Source organism: Drosophila mauritiana, chromosome 3L (assembly GCF_004382145.1).
Source record: "Drosophila mauritiana strain mau12 chromosome 3L, ASM438214v1, whole genome shotgun sequence".
NCBI lineage: Eukaryota > Metazoa > Arthropoda > Insecta > Diptera > Drosophilidae > Drosophila > Drosophila mauritiana.
In genome coordinates this window covers 21671121-21688621 of record NC_046669.1, presented here as the reverse complement: position 1 = coordinate 21688621, position 17501 = coordinate 21671121, and the positions used below count along the sequence as shown (strand labels likewise).

Here is a 17501-nt window from a genome sequence, read left to right as displayed (position 1 = left end):
TGCTGTCTCTAGATCGGATCGGTATGTATATTCTTTATTTCGGCTTATTGAAATATGTGCCCACTCCCGCGAACGTGCAGCTCCTCCGCTTAAATTTCTGTTACATTTCATTTGGACACATGCGCACACGTGTGTGTATATTAAATATGAGTTTAGGGGAAAAATCTTCCGCAATATTAAATTATTTGGTCACGTTCAATGTTACTTTGTAGGCTTGTGTACAAATACTTGTAGGCAAGTAGTAAAATATGTTTTCGTTATTTTGTAATACGATTTCTCAGTAATTATCATTGGTAGTATTTAAATTTCGATTTTGAGTTTTCAATTCCGATACGAAGACTTTTATGCAATGCTTTATTATTGTTTTGAATTCGCTTTGAATTACGTGATCTAGGATAGGTTCTTTTTCACGGATGCTTAGATGATAAGTTTTGCAAACCGAAATCGGGTAGGTAGGGGGCGGGCATATTCTTAAATCTGCTCGTAATCAACATAGGCCTAAAAATCTACAAATGGGTTCGGTTAAATGTACCAAAATCACTACACGCTGCTAAAAAGCTGTCAATATTTGAGTTTACATCTGTATTTGTGAACATTCTCGATATCTACAATTGGGTTTCGTTAATTATACACATACTTGCTTATTAATATTATAGAAGGTATTATTAATTATGTGATGCTGAATATTTTTCTAGTTCGTACAATTTATTTAGCATTTCCCATTGGTTTGGTTTTACTTGGTTTCGCATGAAAATGTATTCCTTTTCAGTCAGTCAGTTTAGGCATCTGTTGACTAAAAATTGTCGTCATTGTCTTTTGTTTTTGTTTCTCAGTTAATAAAAAATATATGTGTATATGTATACTTATATGCACGTCGTCGAAATAAAACTTGAAAAACATTTGCGCAACTTCTTTCGTTTGCTTTCGTCGTTAAAATAAAATCGCTTCTTTAGTAATTACATTTTAAAGCTCTCAAGTACAAAAATTAAAAAGCTTAAAAAATTCGACGCGGAACGCCCTCACATCGTCCGCATTTCGTAAGTGTAAAATGTGTGTGCATCGATCGAGTCCTTTAATGCTAGCTCCTCATCCGATTTTCCTGCTAACGTACATATTAATATACCTCCTCTTTATGGCAAATGGTTTGCATATAAAAGTTAAGCCTAGAAATACAATACGAGTACGAAATACGTATGTTATGTATGTATGCAATATTTTAGTGTGCCTATGCCTGTGTCTCTCCGGCTGTCATCGTCGTCACTCCTTGAGCCTCCTAGACGAACTCCTCCTGCTCCAGCCACGGATGCTGCAGGCACTCCGCTGCCGACGCCCGAATGACCGGATTGTACTCAAGCATGGGCAGCAGAAAGTCGGAGAACTTCTTGGCCTCCACCGGGTCCCAGTCGTATTTCTCCACCAGCACGTTCATCAGACTCCAGGGCTTCAGCTTGGTGATGTTCCTCAGGCTACCTGCACATGGGCATCAACAGGGGCACACATCACATATCATTCTTTGGGCTAAATTCAATTCGATACCTACCATAGCTGGTGAAGTACTTCAGCCCGTGCTTGCCCCGGAGGATCACCGACTGCGGTATGGAGCCCAGCAGCTCCACAATGTGCGCCAAGTGGTCCTCGTCCCGACTGTAGGACTCTCCGGCGTGAGGGTCGAACAGATAGTCGCCGGTGGCCAGCTCGAAGGCCAGACAGGCTGTGCTCCATATGTCGGCGGTATAATTGTACGGCGCTCCCAAAAGAACCTCGATTGATCGATACTGGCGAGTCTGAATGTCCTCAGTGAAGTGATGGTACTGGGAATTCATAGGAAGCCAAAGACGGATTTAAAACTTTTGAAAACAATGTAAGGAGGTCGCGTTTCCGACCCTAAAAGTTATATATATATATGTATAGTGACATATCCATAAGTCCCTAAGACTTAAGCACATGCCTACACACCAATACACATACAATATGTACACCCAAATACACGCTCTATGTACCCAACAAATATCATATAAGAATAAATTGGCATAGGATCCTCAAAAATGGAAAAATGATATGCCACTGAACATTTTGCCCATTGCAAACATTTTTGCCATTGAACATTTTTATCCCTCCACGTCCACTAAGTAGTCGGTATGTTTTAACAAGAATTTTAAGATTAAACAAAGTTTTTGTTTTACATTTTCATCTAAACTGACACCATCGAGACACTATTTCTTGAAATTTTCTGATTTGAATTTTCTATTGAATATTGGTCCCATTCTAATAAAATTAAAATCGAAATAGTATAATGACAACAAACTGGTTTATACCGAATTAGAAGAATCAAAAGTACAAATAACTCTATGGGGTATAGATAGGGTATTATCCATAGAGTAAAAGGATTCACTAGATTCATTGAAAATTATGTAACATTTTACGAATTATTGTAAAGTATGTTGTTCTTGAGTGAGTATAGACATGTCCGTTTGGTTGTCCGTATGAAATACTGCATCTCAGAACCTATAAAAGCTCGAAAGTTGAGATTAGGCTGATTCCAGATGTTGCAAAGGACCAAAACCGCCAAGCGCACCACATACAAAAAATTTGGATATTGAAATTTTTTGGTTGCATTCCTGATTATACTGTTACATCATATCTTTCAAAGAATCCAGTATACCCTTTTAATCTAAGAGTAATAGGTAAAATGACGATGATGTGTTTATCTGACCCGTGAATATATCATTTTGAACTTTAAGCATCTAAAAGGATCTAAAAGATACTCACGTCGTAGCAGGCGTTCCCCAAGTCGGCTATCTTCACCCGAACGTTGCTGTTGTCGATGAGCGACTGGATCGTGTAGGTGTTGTTCTGGCTACTCTGACTCTGGTTCTGCGAAGGAATGGCATTGGCATGGACATTTAGTTTAGCGATAGCTGTTGTCGTTGTCGCGGTTGTTGTTGTTGCGGAGGAGGTCGCATTGGATGTTGATGTTGTTGATGTGCTTGTTGTTTTATGATCGCCATTATAGAGCTCGGCTGATGTTGTACAGGTTGTACTGGTAGCTGGAGCAGTTGCAGGAGGAGCTATTTGCGTGAACGAGGGCGTGCACGTGCTGGGGGGCGTGGCAGAGGCTAAGGCAGGGGCGGAGGAGGGAGTGGCACTTGGAGGGGCGCTTGGTGTGGAGGCTGTAGTGGTGTTCGTGTTGGTGAGACTGTATTCGTTGGTCGATGTCAAGGACGTGCACGTGCTCAGAATATTCGAGTTGATCTTGGACTTGGCTGTCGTGGCTGTGTTGTGGGAGGGGCAGGAGCTATTGGTGGAGTTCGGGGTGGGCTGCTGCATCGTGTTTATATAGCGTAATGTTGCATACATGAAAATTGGTTCACACAAAGAAAGGAAGAAAAAGAATACACAATGTTGGTTTGCTTCTTTGAAGGATTATCTAGTTGGTGCAATTAACGAAACACAAACGACGTGGCAGTCAACGCTCGGATTGCGTGTCGAAACCCCAGCGATGATTGCCACGGATTACTATCCCAGTGGTATCCCAAGTTGTGCATACCACTAGTGCTTTAATGTAGAAATGCCTCTACAATAATAAGTTACAATAAAAACATCTTAGCCTAAACACATTTCAATCATATATGTAGGTGCGGCCAAAGAAGCTCAATGCAACTCTGCGATATTGAGAACGGAGTACTTGGAATCCGTTTCTATGGTGAGCAGTTAATAACAAATAGGTAAAATGTTAATTTTAATTTAAAGTATGATGCAATACGAATCTATTAACATACATTTATAATTTATGCATAACTCAACGACACAACACTGTACACACTGTACTCAACGGCTTTCATCTTGAAGATTTCAAATAGCCAAAAAGATATCATTATTTTGAGCACCGTTTGAACTTTTACACTTCTTTAGCCGCAGCTCCATGAGAACACCAATATGATATGCAATTAGCAGATAGCAATGCAAACGTTAAGCACATGGCAATAACCCGTTACAGACACATATAAAGCTGGCCATGCCCACAATCAATCAAGCCTTTGGCGTTTCGATCCAGGAAATAATTGCCTTGAAAAAGCGTGTGGGTTATGTGTGTGAGAAGGTCAACATATTCGAACTAAAAGCGATAATCAAAAACGGTAAGTAAACAACAGCAAGGCGGAATTGCCTCCTAATAACAAAACATATAAGGCAAAATGGAACAGATTATCCCGCGGTTCTAGGGACCGGGCTATCACTAACGACTATCCCGCATCCAACCCACTTTACCTCTGGGATCGGTCCTTCACTGGGCTCGGGCTCGGCCTTGGGCTTGGAATCTAGTTCGGGTTCGGGTTCGGGATCGAGATCGGTGGGCGAATCCATGGTGCTCGCCAAGGTGCTCTGCTCGCCCAGCGTGTCGGACTCGGCATCTTCGTCGCAATCCCCAGAAGACTGATACGAGTGTTAAACCAAAGGCAATGATAACGCGAAAATAAAAAGAAACAAAAGTAAAACGTAAGAATTTCGTGTTCCTTTGGTGTGCAGTGTGTGTTTGCAGGTGGGCTCACAATGTGGAGAGTGCAAATGCTTTCCATGCACACCACAACGTATGTTATCCTGGCCAGAGCTTTCGAGTGTGGGGCAGGGGCGACTTGTTTAAAAGCGATCTTACCTTGGCAGTGATTTTCTTCTCCGCTCGGTAGCGGTTGTTTATGTTCGCTGATCCGCCGAGGCCTCCGTTGCACTCGCTGTCCCCCAACAGACTGGAGTACTTGGAGGCCAGCGATGATGTGGTGTTGGAATTGAGCGTGGACGAGGTGGTTGTCGTGGTGTCCTCCTTGTCCAGCGTGGACATGATCACGGCGGCCAGTGGAGTCGACGAATTGGAATTGGTCGCCGTGCTGTTGCTAGTGTTCGTGTTGGTGTTGGTCGATCCATTTGGCTCGATCAGTGGCCACTTGGCCCGCGACTTGGTCTGCTTCTCGATGGAGCTAACTGTGGGTGGAACACGCATTAGCCATTGGCAACTCAAGTTGGGTACTGATACTCACTGTACGAGTCGGGGAAGTCGGCACCCTTCACGCGCAGACTGTTGATCTCATCGTCGATCTGCTGGTTCATCGCGGCGGCATTATCGATCACCAGCAGGATGTTCTCCGGCTTAATGTCCGTGTGTATGATGCTACACTTGCTGTGCAGGTAGTCGAGTCCCTCCAGAACCTGGCGGATTATGTTGCGCACCTGCGCGATGGCCAGACCCTGGTAGTTGTTCTTCACTATTAGCTTGTACAAGCTGCAGCCCAGGGCCTCGAAAACCAGGCAGGTGTGCATTCCATTCACACCGCGCACCGTGAAGTGGTTCATCAGCCGCACGATCCGCTCCCGCTTAACGTCCATGGGGTCTGCGTCACGGATAGCTTCCAGGAGCCGGATCTCGTCCGCTGCCGTCTCTATGTAATGCGGAGCACTCTTAACAACCTTGAGGGCCACGTACTTCTCGTCTCTAGGGAAAGCATGAAGTTTGAAAGAGCTTGTTCAATGGTAAGTTCGATATTTCATCACTTACTTGAGATCCCGGCAAAGCCAGACAGTGGAAAAATGGCCCCAGCCCAGTTTTCTGACCACTCGAAACCGGTTGTCAAATATGTCTCCGATGACTACTGGATGGTACCCACCGCGGCAATACTGAGAGGCGTCTTCCTGCTCCTCATCTGAAACGTAAAGACTGCTGTCGGACGAGTCCGGGTAAATTTCGTCGGTCGTACTGAGGGTCCCGCGGGGCTCCGATCTGCAAAGAAAAAAGTGGTGGTCATTAGTTGACCAGGAACAATACATGTTCTAAAATGTAGACACTGTGAGAATTCCCGTTGCAACCCACTTAAGCTCGGTATGTTCGATTTCCTCTTCCTTGACTGGCTCCGCCAACTGGGGCAGTCTGATCGTGAGCGGCAGTTCCCGAGGCGGCAAGTAGGTATCCAGGATTACTTCTCCGGGGGTAACGGGCTCAAAGAGCAGGGCCGCGGGACGATGGTGCTTTGGTCGCTTGGACTGATGGCGCAGGGCAATAAGGATCGGGCCGGCGGACACGCAGTTGCGCTTCTTGGTGAACCGCTTGCGGCGCTTCTTCTCCTCAACCTCCAGCAGAGCCTCCGTCGCGGCTTCTTGGGCAGCTCGCTTCTCTTGCTCGGAGACGAAGTTGAAGTCGCAGCTCAGCTCTTTTGCCACGTCTGCAGTGGGGTTCAGCGGCTGCTCAACTCCGCCTCCGCAGCTCCACAGCCGCAGCAGGTGCATCAGGAAGAGGAAGAGCATTAACAGGCTGCCCTGCAGCACGCCCATAAAGATAGGATCCTGGCCTAGAGTAGCCAGGATGTGCCGGCTTAGAAGATGCAGCCTGCCGGCTAGTGACAGCAGCATCTGTAGGCGGTTCATGTAGACGAGATAGAGATCCAACCAGTGGTCCAGCAGGGTCCCTCGCCAATCGAGGCTGAACGTGGCATTGGCCTGCATGGGGCAGGTGGCCTCCTCCGAGTCGGGGGCGGTCGAGCCAAAGCCATCCATTTCTGATTCGATTCACTGCTTCACTGCTCGATTCGACAATTGGATTTCCGATTAGACCTTCGCGAATTCATGGCAACTGGGCGCAGTAACAGGGGGTGGCTGTGGGCGTGCGTGTGGGGGCTGGCGACCTTGACTTTCGAAGACCCCCACTTGCATCACGGACACCGCCGAACGAGTTTGGTCGAACACAAACACCACGCTGCACACACACTCCTTACATAACAGTGGCCCGAGCGGGGTAAATAAATAAAATATATCGCACGGCGGAAAATCTGAATTATGAAAAGTATCTGTATCTGTATCTGCGCGAGTATCTTTCCTCGCTCGTCCGATTCGTTCAGTTGCGTCCGCGAGAATGTCGGAATGGCTTTTCGCTTTTGTTTTTGCCGCCTCTTCCTGAGCGGCCAAGGCGCAGCCGTTTCCAACTCGCGAGTATTTCTGTTCAGCTTTTTTGTTTCTTTTTTTTGTCACAACTAAGTTTAGTCTTCGCCCGCTCACAGTCCGGCGTGGGGTGAGGTGTGTGGATCACCTAGAACCCATGCCCGCCGATAGTTTTCCTTAGAGTGATACACTGCGAGAACACTTCCTTACAAAGCAGTTTGGTCACAGTCTTTGGCCAACAGATACCTCTTACTTGAGGCCAACGGGTCCGTAATTTAATGGCTTCGTAAATAACTAAACAAAAAATGAGAGCTGTTTTCGTATGTAAATATTTTTTTTTTATCGATTAGGAGGAAATTGTTGCTTTGTTGGCAATTCTGATGAGAAATACGTATTCAAAAAATTTTGATATTTTGTAAATGATCGATTTTATGCGCCGTGTATTTCTGCTGGCGTCATTATCCAATGTACTTCATCAACTCGATGTCGTGGCGCTGTTCGTTGTTCGCCGCCTTTGCCGGTCATGGACTGCACTACACCAGGAAAGAGTCCACCACATGAGCACACACTCATGCGGGGCCGTGCCCGTCAACATCATCATCATCATCGAGTTCTTCGAGATTTCTTAGGCACCTTGCCAAGTTTTTCCTCGCCGTGCAGAGGGGTGTTCGACAGGCAGGATTTCGAATACGTCGAATTCCAGAAGGTTTCGAAACCACTTCGAAAGGTAGTTTCGAGCGATTGGGTGCGATTGAAAAATTCCTCGCAATGCAACTGCAGTTCTGCCCCGCCGCCTGCACAATATGCAAATGTTTGAGTTCATAAAGTGACTAACCGGCCTTATTGATTTTTGCAACCCCGTTCCCAACTTGAGTCAGCCGTTGATCCTTATGGAGCAATGCGACTTCTCTAGACGGAAAAGCTTGCCTGACATCTTGAGTCACCCTATGTATGTATGTCTGACACACGAACGCGCCCTACTCGGCGTGCCCCCCTCCATGTAATTATTATTTATAGACGCCGAAAGAAGCGAATGAAAACAATAAGTCGGCTAGAAAATCAGTGCGAAAACAGAGCAGCCAGAGGCAGTGAAACGTCATCGTTTTGCTCGATTGCAGTGAGTTTGTGCTACTGCGGGGGTGACTGGGTGCGCTGGGGGTAGGAGGTTGGTGATTGGGTTGGGGGTGCTCATTGGTTAGCCACTGGCGTCACGTGGTGCCTACTTGCGGTTAGGGCAAATTAAAAAACGTAAACAAACCGAGCGGACTGAATGGAAGAACCTAAGGGGGGTGGGGGTATCTCGATGTAGGATTATGGGACGGAGGAGCTAAAGTTCGCTGGGTACCGCTGACGCAAAAACTGGACCACATAAGTAAGTATGTAGTGTGTGGAATCACATCCCATTCGGATTTAGCGCACAGTGGGGCGAAGGGGATCGACCTAAAGTGATCCACATTCGCGTTGCGTCAACTATGAGGCCCACTGTGCCCGCACAGTGGGAACGCGAACAGTGAGGCCACCCCCGAACGGCTCACATATTGGAGCAGCTCTTTACGGTTCGATGAATTTATTTCCTGCATATGTGAGAGACACGTGGAACACACGCGGCGTATACTTCATGTTCATAGTTTATTCGCATGTGAGTGATGGGAAAACTAGAATTAAGCTTACTTCACTAACTCGACGCTGGTATACCCTCTAATATTATTTCATAAATTGTCAATGTATATTTTTATTTATATTACAGTCTTAAACTTTGTCACTCACAAATGGAAACTAATACACTAATACAAATTAAATGGATTTGTTCGAGTTACTCCGTTACTCAGCTGAGAGATTGAGATATCTTAATAGAAAAGCGTTGATATAGCATGCGGTAAGAAAACATCGCTTTCCAATGAGCAGTAGTAGTAGTTCGTCATGGACACGTCTTGAAATAAACATGTACCCGAACTTCGTACGTACATACGGACGGACGGACGGACGGACACGCCCAGCTTTACTTATTAAAAGATCCTGATCTTCTGAACGGTCTAAATGTCAGTTCATGTCAAGAACATTTTTTCAAAGGAAGTTTGTCCTATAATATTGGCGAATATTGTATTTGTAGCCGGAGATAGTAATAGATACTAAATGTGTTACCAAAAAATTGCCTTTAAATTATAGGGACAACGATATCGATAAAGTACTTACAGACTGACGAATGGGCCGCGCAGTGCCGGCATATCCCGCCGTCGGTTGAGCGGCGGCGACAGCGACAGCGAGAGGAAGTCCTGCTGGGCCTTGTCCTCGTCGACGATGCTGGTCGGGGTGCTGTAGATGCGCGTAGTTGGCAGATAGCCAATCTGCTGCAGAAAGTCGTCGCGATAGGAGAGCTTGGTGGTGGACTGAGAGGAGGTCAGCGGCAGGGACAGCGGGGATCCGTAGAGCGGCGCCAGTGGCAGGGCCGCCGTCATCGAGGCCAGCGACAGAGGCTGCTGGTAGAGTCCTCCTGCACCGCTGCCAGATCCCGTTCCCGACGCCGATCCCACACCGGATCCTGATCCCGCAGCTGTGCCGTTGCCATGGTGGTGTAGGTGGAGGTGGTGCGGCGTGGTGGCCGCCGGCTGGGTACCGTGAAAATGCGGATAGGGAATGCCGTGGGTGTAGGCTGGAGCGCGCGACAAGTACGGCGGAGTGATGATCTTGTCGTCGAAGCTGCGACGGAAACTAAAGCCCTTCAGTGAGTTGCTGTAGTTTCGGTGCGAAAGCGGCGAGCTGCCCAGGTCAATGCTGGCCGCCGGGCCCAGGATCCCGGCAGTAAGACCGCATCCTGAGGAGGCGGTAACTCCGCTGGCCGTCGCCGTGGCGCTACCCAGCATACTCAGCGCAGGTGAGGTGCGCAGCTGGGGGCTGCCTCCGCTGCCGCCCACTCCTCCGCCTGCACCGGAGGCCGTGGTGGTCGAGGTGGAGAGCGGCGGCGAGATGGCACTCAGAGTGGAGATGCCGCTGTCACTGCTGCATATGCCGGCCGGCAGGGACGTGTGGGTGGGCGAGATGAGGTGTGGGTGGTGGTGTTTGCCATTTGCGGCGCCGATGAGGCCGGCCATGCCGCTGCTGGGCAGTACGGGAGCCAGGATGCCTCCCGGGATGAGTTTCCTGATCTGCGCGGGGGCTGGTCCTCGCCCTGTCCTAATGAATGCTAGGAAGCTAGAAGCAGCTTCCTCGCGTCTTTGTCCTCATCGTTGGCCTGCGCCCTTTGTTCCTGGTGAGGACTTCGTATATCATTCTTTGTGCGTAGGAAAATCAATGAAGCGCCGCGCTTACAACATTTTAATGCATTTTAAGCAGCGCTTTTCTCGCTTTGTAACCCAAATTGCGCATGAAAAAAGTAAGGCGAAAATCCACACACGCACACACTGCCACGAACTGGTTCGCGATAGAGGGTTTTTCCACGGTCTGCCCTCGATTGGGCCTATTGGATTCCCTTTCGCCTTTCTCCTCTGCTTTTGGCCAGGTACGTGCCCGTAATCTAGTTAACAGCGGAATTGATTTATCCTCGACAATTAAAGCGAACACATCACATTTTCCACTTTGCGTTTTTGGCAGGAGCAGCAGCACGGAAAAATCGCCTCCTTTGTCCGCACTTGGCTCGAACTCTCCGACGGACTGCCCTCCGGGTTCTGAAGCGGAAAACTCTGCGGCGAAGTTCAGCGAGTCCGGGGAGCGGGCAAAGCGCATGTGCCGACTGTGGCCCGTTACTGCCCCAAAACAAAACAAAGCCCGAGCGGAGAGAGTGAAAGCTAACTGCAGTCAGCTGGCGTCGTCGAAAGTTTCATCCCCGAAAATCAGTTTGTTTACCATCCTGGCGGAGCTTTTCATGGGCAAAGTCGACTTGGGAATACCCTTTGTGAAACAAGGCGGTGAGTTTGTATAGTAAATTTATTTCGGCTTCTTCGCGTTAGACCAGAATACAATTGAAATTTGGAAACAATTGTTAAGTTTAAATTTAGTTTACTTAGTATTTTTGCTTTGACTTGTACGAACAATAAATACACACGCAAGACCGTTAAATGTAATTATCAATAATTGAATTTTATATATGTATGCGTGTTTATACTATAGATGAGCCGGCGACCCTTAAATCCCGGCCCAAGATCACGGCGCCCAAGGACTTTTATCCTGGCCCGGAGCTGATCGGCAATAATTGATGTCAATGATTTAGAATGGGATACTACTATATAAAAGTTAATTACTGCTGGACTAATCGCATTCATTTACATTTAAAAGCGGGTTAACAATCAAACAAAAATCAAATAGATACAATTCAATTTCGAAACAATTTGGAATACATACATATGTGCAATACTTTCGGGGGTTACAATTCAACTTTTGATTACTCGTATTTAATTGTTATATATATATAGAGGGGATTATTAATATCTGTTATATAATTTATCTTTGCGTTAATTAGTTCGCCCTTCACAGTGTCCTCTTCTTCGTCCTCCTCTGTTTAACTGTGTGATGCTTAATCGTTTAACTCGTATTTACATTTGCATTAGAACCGGATCGGAGCAATCTGCTGGGCGCGTCGCTCGACAATTCATCCTTTTTACATAAGTAGTTCTGGCTTTAACAATTTAGTGCAAAATAACAGAAACAATCGGTGAAGAGGCGATCTCGCGAACAATTTAGCTAGACTAAGCGACGACACAAATGCAAACTAGATACACATATCATATACATATATATAATTACAGTGCCTCTCTTCGCGACTGAATCCCAACTCACGGGCTAAGCCGGAAGGGATCCGATCTCCAAGCAAATGTCTAGACTAACTTCCGATATACAATTTCATCAACACCGCAGGGTGTTTTGGTGTTTTAGCATGGCTGGATAGGTGGAGTGGTGGCTGCGCGGCTTGGCTATCGATTCGAGTGGTATAGTGGTACAGCTGCCAGGCTAGATGCATGGCTTGAACAATGGAATTGCTGAATCGATTGCCCGAAGTGGACCAAGATCAACCTGACTGACCGGAGGGCGGCCACGAAGTTCGATAGTTTAAAATTAGAGCTAAGTGCTACGGCTTAAAATAAATACATTGGTTTCTATGTTTACTCGCTTCAACATATCGCGCATCTTAAAAACAACACTAATAATTATGAAATAAATCTGGTTTTCTCTTCTGTTACGATTTAGGGGCTTGTATTTTCTGTGTCTGTATCTGAATGTGTGGTGTACGCATGCACCCGGGTCTTGACTCGCTCGCAGCACTTGACTAATATTTTTGATTAACCATATCTAGAGTGAAGAGAGAGGGAGAGAGAAGTAGACAGTGATAAGTGAAAAGAAATTAAAATGTACGCGTTGCATATCAAACGATAAAACTAAAATCCGTCAAGCTTAAGCTACATTCATATTATATATCTTGAGACCTTCATAAAACATATGGCGGTGCAGGATCACAGTAATCCAAGGCAATCCATAAGGAAATTAAAATTATCATTTCATTTAATTTGCGAAAGCTTGGAAAACAATCTTGAAAGGAGGTCTTTAAAATGGGGGACTTGAGTACGGCTGGCGTAGCCCTAAGGAACGAAAGGCTGAGTCAATCAATCTAGGCATTGGTCATCCCGCAGCTCGGGCAGTGTGTGGTAAAGTGATTCAGCATGCAGATCTAAGTGAATGGATCCCATGTTCGCGGACGTATGTGGGACCTTACATGTACAGGAGGTGTCTAAAAAATACCTTGCCGCATACACGAGCTTACTGCTAAGGAGGTGTTGATCTGATCGCTGGAGGGGTATGTCGACTGGTGACTGAATGCCTGCGCCACCTATCCAGCGACCGAAGGATACAATATTTGTTCGATATATGCACAATAACAAGTTCGATGGTCAAAGACGCTTTGTCGGATTGCCAAACTGGCGGAGGCTGGCTGTGAGGTTGACTTCTGGACCAACTGCTTATATACCTGGCGTGTAAGTGGTCTGCTCCGTTGTGTTTAGCGACGTATTCTCGTTAGCTGCTACAGGGGCGCCGGTGAAGGGGTTGACTCCCACGGCTCCACTGGGCGGCGGCATGGCGAAAACAGGCTGACCTCCGGCCTGTTCGCGCGGCTGTGAGGTAACGGGGACTCCGCCCGCACCCAAGTTAACGTCGTCTAGATCAACGTCCTCCTGCGGGACACAAAAGAGTGGGATTAGGATTTCCGCCGGTACTTATGTTTCTGAAGCAAGTTTTGAGAGCTTGGAGGGAAGGTCCCTTAAGCAATGTTTAGTCAAAAACTTTCGGTGGGTAAGCTGCCTACAAGCCATGTTTGTACACTATTCTACGGCTTAGCTACGACCACTACATTACATTACTCTTGTGCTGATGGATAGAAGGACCCTTCAAGCCAAATACTACAAAATTAAAATCAGCCAGATGACAGCATTGAAAGAAAATCATAAAACATTTACCAAGCATTTACAGCAGTACTTTAAAAAAACGTCGTTTTTTTTTTGTCATCTCTTCCTCAGTTCTCTCGATCAAATTAGTTTTGCGACTGAATTTTAGGTTAGTAAGACGTGTTCTCTTGGAACATATAAATTTCGATTGGTTACCGTTTAAGTAGAGTTCGGATTTGGTTATTGGCTTTGTGTTAGTTGGTTGGTGGGTGGGTGGGTGCCTTGAGCCAGGTGGAGGCGGTAGGCAGGCCGCAGGTGATCTTGCACCTTTTTCATGCGGTACTCGTGGTGGTATTATTTTCGATTCGCATACTTACAAGGCGTGGTGGCTGTCCCAGATGCGGTGGCATATCGTTGCCCTCTCGATTGCCATCGGGGCGCTGACGGCGAGGTCGAGAGCGAATGTGTGGTGGTTGTGGGTGGTAGTAGGTGGTGGATATGATGAGTCGATCGCAAAGAGTTTTGAGAAAAAATAAGTTAAACAAAAATAGAAACGTAAGTCTATAGCTTCTCTTCCTTAGCTTGCAAACTAACAAAGGAAGACGACTTCTAATGTGGGTGGGTGCAAACTAAATTTGTATGCGCAATGGGACACTTAAAAAACAAGAAAAGCAATCGTGGATAAAACAATAATCGTTGCACTTCTTTCTGGAAGTGCAGTTTCGCAGAATTGTCTCGAGAAATCGGAGCGTGTAAGTGTTGACGTTATTTATTAGTTTTTTTTTTTATTATGGAGAGAGAAACGTTGGAAGCATTTGATGATTTTCGTGAAGTACACATATACAAAACAAACACTAACAATAAATTATACAAAAATTGTTCGATGGATCGGAAAAGTTTTGGGGTTAGTCGTGTTTACCTCTGGTCTCAAAAATCAGTATTCTGATTACTGCAGTGTCTGGAGAATTGATAACCGAAAACCAAAACCAAACTTCATACTTACCCAAAATAAACTAATTACAAAGCAGTGCAATCAGAGTAGTGTTTGTAAGGGTTTAAAGAAAAACCAATCGTGGAAGATGTTGTGCCAAGAAAGCTGATAACCCAGGAAAATTATACTAAAAAATGGTTAGGCGTTTATTGTTCGGGCAGCTGTTAAGCAAGCGTTGATGTCAGATGTAGGGGCACGTTTTTGACTAAACATTAGCTTCTCAGAAGGAACAATGATACGGATCTCCCCACAAAAATCATCAAAGTTGTTTTGGTGTTAGGTTCGTAATAGTACAGTGTGTGGGTGGATGGGAAGCATGCGTTAAAGTTAATGTTTTAGCTTTGCACCGGATTGGTTTTCTTGTTTTCTCTTATCTTAACTAAATCAAAATGATTTCAGTTACTGGCGGGCTGGGTTGGGGCGGGTATTATACTTGGACTTGGCTAAGCCGATTTAAACTTCACTCACATTCAGATGTGAATACTGGTCGTGCGACTCGTTGACCGGCGGCTTGAACTTGCCGCAGCAGAAGTTGCAACAGCAGCAGCAGCAGCAACAACAACAGCATCCAGTGATCACGGCACAGCAGATAACCACCGCCTGCAAGAAGAATCAGAGATTACTTATGTGCCTAGCCATGCGAAATACCGCGATTTCTGACCTTTACAGCCGGTGAAGTGACCACGAAATATGCGTTGACATTCTCTTCGCCAAACTGCTCGGCTATGTACAAGCCCAAAGAGCCGTAGTTGTCGTATATGTTGCGCTTCGTCTGGTCGCTCAATATCGAGTGGGCCCGGTTGACTTCCTTGAACTGCAGATATATGACCTTTAATAGTGACGCAGGGACCCATTTCTCGGCAATAATTTACCTTATCAGCCGCATCCACATTGTCCGGGTTCTTGTCGGGATGGTATTTGAGTGCGAGTTTCCGGTAAGTCTTTTTAATATCATCTCCGGTGGCTGTCTTCGGAAGTCCTAGGATCTCGTAAAGCGAGTCGCCAGATGTCCTAAATAAAGGGAAATCAAGTGAATATGGTCTCTGCATTGCATAGGATTACTATCCACGTCTCCGCATTTGGAATTAAAGGTTGATAACCACACTCAGGTAAGACCTCAGGAAGCACTGCGTGGAGCTGCCTAGCGGAGTTGCACTGTGCCTCCGACATTCCTTCAGCAGCGTATGTCACATTCTGACAGAGGGCGATAAGGCCCAGCCATCGCAAGTACTAGTGGACTATGAGTCATCGCAGCAACAGTTAGCCGTGGCACGCGATGGGAGCTCATCCAGGGAAGCACTTGGCCCTCAGGGCTTGCCTGCACCCGCGGACTAGGCGTTGGCATTGAGGGCGTCCAGTTCGAAAGCAACTGGCATTGTTGGCTCTGCAGCAGGGTCGCGTGCAACATAGATTGCACCTTTCCCATGCAATCTGTATGGATTTTCTTGAGCAGGTGGGTGCTATTTATAAGCTTGGCAAGCTAAGGGGGGTTGGGGGCAAGGCTGTGTATGCCTAAACCCGCTCTGAGAATCTGCGAGCTGATAAGACGGCGAGCGCACGACAAAGTGGTTGAGGACCACGTTGATGAGGGTGATTACAGGCTCAAGCGGATGCGAGTCCCAGGGTCACTGGGCGGTGGGCGACTGCACAGGGCCAAGGACATTGGCAGGCGTCATGACAATCTAAGCCAATTCGAATTCGCCTGTTCCTGGGCAAACTGAAGCGGTTAGTGCTGGCATTACTCATATAGGGAAGAATTAGAGAGAGGGCTAACGCGGCCGTAAAACTTTCTGTCCGATAACGGCTAGGTTGGCTAGTTAGTTGGTTGTCGTGTTATTGGATCTGTGGGTCTGTTGTTATCGCGCACTTATGCCGAAATCGGTATGTGTTGCACGAAGACCCAAACATGGAACAATTTAAATAGAACACTGTTTATAAAACGAAGCATTCGAAGCATTTTTTCTCTATTAAAAACATTTGAAAACTTGCGATTTGCGGGCAAAAGAGGTGTGGCCAACCGAGAAGAATGCAGAGGAACGTGGAAATTCTCACACTGTGGAGTTCTAATGTGTAATTCTTATAATGGTTTGTATGTATTACATATCGGCTCGAGTCTTAATCGATGATGAGCGTAGCTTTTTTTCTACCTGTTACATTTTCCAGACTAATGCCAAATAAGTTGAAACTATGCCTATCTAAGATTGTAACTAACGATTATTGAAATCGGATAGAAATCGACTTCCGTCAGATGGCCAAATTTGTCCTTGGCCTTGCCCAGGACGAATTCGCTAGTCCGAAATCAAACTCCAGCCGCAGCTGCCCGCCCCTTCCCTCTGCCACAGCCCAATGTTACCCCTGACCCTGTTCCTTGTTTATCCCGACGTGGAAAGGAAAGTGCCTGCTGGCTCAAGAAAACTTCTGCCGCGAAAAATCAATTTCGCGCCGACCGCGCTGCCTGCGCGCAGCTGCCACTCACACTCGCGCACGGGCTGAGTGTGTGTACTCTGCCGACGGCGTGTGTGTGTGCGCCGTGGAGGAAAAATGAAGGAGCACTGCAAAATACTTACGAGAGTTTTCTCTTGTCCATGCCAGGTGCGCTCATCCTGATGCCTCTGTGTCACTTTGCCTGGGAACGGGTAATTTGCACTAGCGATCGCTGTCACACGCCCTGAAAGTCTGTGCCTGCCAAGAACCACAATCTGTGCGTGTATTCTTCGAATTGCAGTTTTATACGTCCGTGCCGATGCCTCGATTCTTATTTTTTTCGCAACGAAATTAGAGCTGGAACTGAACCGATGTTCTATCTTATCGATTTACCTGCCGACATCAACGGTTTGATTTGAGAATTGTCACAATGTAGCCCTGGTTTTCCAGCTCTTAACTAACACGCCATCTATGGCAACATGAATAGCTGCTGTTACGGGACTCACTGTAAAAAATCGCATCGAAAGTATGCGCCCCGCCTTTCCAATTCCAATTATTTAGGAGTAATTTATACTTTCGATGCGACAGCAAACGTTTTATATCGATACGTCTTACGAAATTCGACTTTATTGCTGCATTTTTTACAAGCCTCTATGAAACAAAAACCCTTACCTAATTTGCTTATAAAACGGACCATTTAATAATGATAATTTGTTTAGTTTGGCGATTACTCTGGGTATACGAAAGCTGGAACGCCCTGCTCTGCTTCACCCAGCAAAATTTACTAACGCGTGGCAAAC

General features: G+C 46.4%; 2 protein-coding genes across 12 annotated transcripts; both read right to left on the bottom strand.

Annotated features, from left to right (window-relative positions):
* Positions 1 to 13: 13 nt before the first annotated feature.
* Positions 14 to 10570, bottom strand: LOC117140484 (SRSF protein kinase 3). 10 transcript variants are annotated; one of them, XM_033303434.1, is made up of 8 exons: positions 9112 to 10570; positions 5546 to 5767; positions 5031 to 5482; positions 4652 to 4974; positions 4267 to 4431; positions 2770 to 3321; positions 1541 to 1811; positions 14 to 1470 (listed from the first exon to the last, which is right to left on the bottom strand). In XM_033303434.1, exons 1-8 carry the CDS (start codon positions 10005 to 10007, stop codon positions 1274 to 1276), a joined length of 3078 nt encoding a protein of 1025 aa, XP_033159325.1. In that variant the 5' UTR covers positions 10008 to 10570; the 3' UTR covers positions 14 to 1273. The 10 variants fall into 10 exon arrangements, with proteins under 10 accessions (XP_033159325.1, XP_033159326.1, XP_033159332.1 ...); XM_033303435.1 differs by having other exon boundaries at positions 2770 to 3318; XM_033303441.1 differs by having other exon boundaries at positions 2770 to 2874.
* Positions 10571 to 10821: 251 nt separating this feature from the next.
* LOC117140480 (dnaJ homolog subfamily C member 5 homolog) lies at positions 10822 to 17070 on the bottom strand. Of its 2 annotated transcripts, XM_033303430.1 has the most exons (7): positions 16845 to 17069; positions 15150 to 15288; positions 14939 to 15091; positions 14746 to 14877; positions 13664 to 13726; positions 12872 to 13076; positions 10822 to 12198 (listed from the first exon to the last, which is right to left on the bottom strand). In XM_033303430.1, exons 1-7 carry the CDS (start codon positions 16877 to 16879, stop codon positions 12176 to 12178), a joined length of 750 nt encoding a protein of 249 aa, XP_033159321.1. In that variant the 5' UTR covers positions 16880 to 17069; the 3' UTR covers positions 10822 to 12175. The 2 variants fall into 2 exon arrangements, with proteins under 2 accessions (XP_033159321.1, XP_033159322.1); XM_033303431.1 differs by lacking the exon at positions 13664 to 13726 and having other exon boundaries at positions 16845 to 17070.
* Positions 17071 to 17501: the final 431 nt, after the last annotated feature.

What these genes read in the sequence shown, in the direction of transcription:
- LOC117140484 (XM_033303434.1), bottom strand. Translation starts at nt 10,007, where the DNA reads ATGGCCGGCCTCATCGGCGCCGCAAATGGCAAACACCACCACCCACAC. An exon ending in TGGGGAACGCCTGCTACGAC is followed by an intron (nt 1,812 to 2,769) that starts GTGAGTATCTTT and finishes ATGAATTCCCAG; the next exon opens with TACCATCACTTCACTGAGGA. An exon ending in GAAGTACTTCACCAGCTATG is followed by an intron (nt 1,471 to 1,540) that starts GTAGGTATCGAA and finishes GCCCATGTGCAG; the next exon opens with GTAGCCTGAGGAACATCACC.
- LOC117140480 (XM_033303430.1), bottom strand. Translation starts at nt 16,879, where the DNA reads ATGAGCGCACCTGGCATGGACAAGAGAAAACTCTC. An exon ending in ATGTGGATGCGGCTGATAAG is followed by an intron (nt 15,092 to 15,149) that starts GTAAATTATTGC and finishes ATATATCTGCAG; the next exon opens with TTCAAGGAAGTCAACCGGGC. An exon ending in GCAGACCACTTACACGCCAG is followed by an intron (nt 12,199 to 12,871) that starts GTATATAAGCAG and finishes TCTTCACTCTAG; the next exon opens with ATATGGTTAATCAAAAATAT.